General features: G+C 56.1%; 1 protein-coding gene across 3 annotated transcripts in view; it reads left to right on the top strand.

Annotated features, from left to right (window-relative positions):
* The first annotated feature begins 214 nt into the window (after nucleotides 1-214).
* srrm4 (serine/arginine repetitive matrix 4) overlaps nucleotides 215-1,118 on the top strand; it is a 55,749-nt gene continuing 54,845 nt past the window's right edge. The window contains exon 1 of one of the 3 annotated variants that reach the window (XM_081714907.1): nucleotides 215-975. In XM_081714907.1, the coding sequence (XP_081571033.1) occupies nucleotides 845-975 (131 nt within the window). In that variant the 5' untranslated portion in view covers nucleotides 215-844. The remainder of the gene's footprint in view (nucleotides 976-1,118) is intronic. The other 2 variants (XM_081714905.1, XM_027029164.3) reach the window with 2 other exon arrangements.

Here is a 1,118-nt window from a genome sequence, read left to right as displayed (position 1 = left end):
GAGAGAGCGGGATAGAGAGAGAGAGAGCGAGAGCGGGATAGAGAGAGGGGGGGGAATAGAGAGAGAGAGAGAGAGAGAGAGCGAGAGCGGGATAGAGAGAGAGGGGGGAATAGAGAGAGAGAGAGAGAGAGAGCGAGAGCGGGATAGAGAGAGGGGGGGAAGAGAGAGAGAGAGAGAGAGAGAGAGAGAGAGAGAGAGAGAGAGCGGGATAGAGAGAGAGGGGGGAATAGAGAGAGAGAGAGAGAGACCCACTCCCCAACCGGGCCCCAAGTCTCTATCTTAACGTCACAAGCTGCGCGTGACAAAACAAGCCACCGGCTGCGGGGTTTTTTCACTCGCTCTCTCGCAGTCACACACACGCGCGCACTCTCTCAAACAGTCACGCACAGCGGCACATATTCAGTTTAGGGTTTGCCTTCTCGCGCTCTTCTCAAAGGCGCGGTGTTTTTGTTGTTTTTTTTTATGTATCTCATAAGCTTCTGGGAGTGACGGTCGCGAGCGGGAGCGGGGGAGGAAACGCGGAGCGTAGGATGCCGAACCACTAAAGAACAGCTGCTCCTCGCGTGCCTAGCGCCTTTTATCCGGTCCAGCTAAAGGCTGAACCGGTCTGTCCAGTGTGCACGTGAACGCGACCACGTCTGCACGCTGAAACAAAGACTTGCCGACCGTCTGTCGAGCATTCAGAACTTGGACAGCTCCCATGAGGTGCCGCGTGCGCGAAAGGAAAAACTCTTTAACGGCGTCTCCGATTGTGTGACAGAGGGAGTGTGTGTGTTGCGGAGAACGTGCTCCTGAGATCAGTGTCGAGTCTCCAGTAGCTGCCCCCCAGGTGTCCTCCGGGAATATGGCCAGCCTGTTCGAGGATGAGAAACAGCTTTTTGAGAAGTTCTGGCGGGGCACGTTCAAAGCCGTAGCAATGCCCAGGCCGGAGAGCGTCATCATCGCCAGCATCGCCGCGAGCAGACCCGTGACCAGGTGAGTACTCCCGTCCAGTCATTGTTCTGTTTCGTGTCGTGTATCTTACGGTTCACGTGCGCCCTTTCTCTGACATCCAGGACACTGCACGCGCCCCTCGCGTTTGTTCACGTACTTCTTTCAGAGTTCGATTACCCCACGGT

The sequence above is a fragment of the Electrophorus electricus genome, chromosome 5, assembly GCF_041902795.1.
Source record: "Electrophorus electricus isolate QZ-2024a chromosome 5, ASM4190279v1, whole genome shotgun sequence".
Taxonomy (NCBI): Eukaryota; Metazoa; Chordata; class Actinopteri; order Gymnotiformes; family Gymnotidae; genus Electrophorus; species Electrophorus electricus.
Note: the sequence above shows the minus strand (reverse complement) of the source record. Positions and strands in the feature narration are given on the sequence as shown.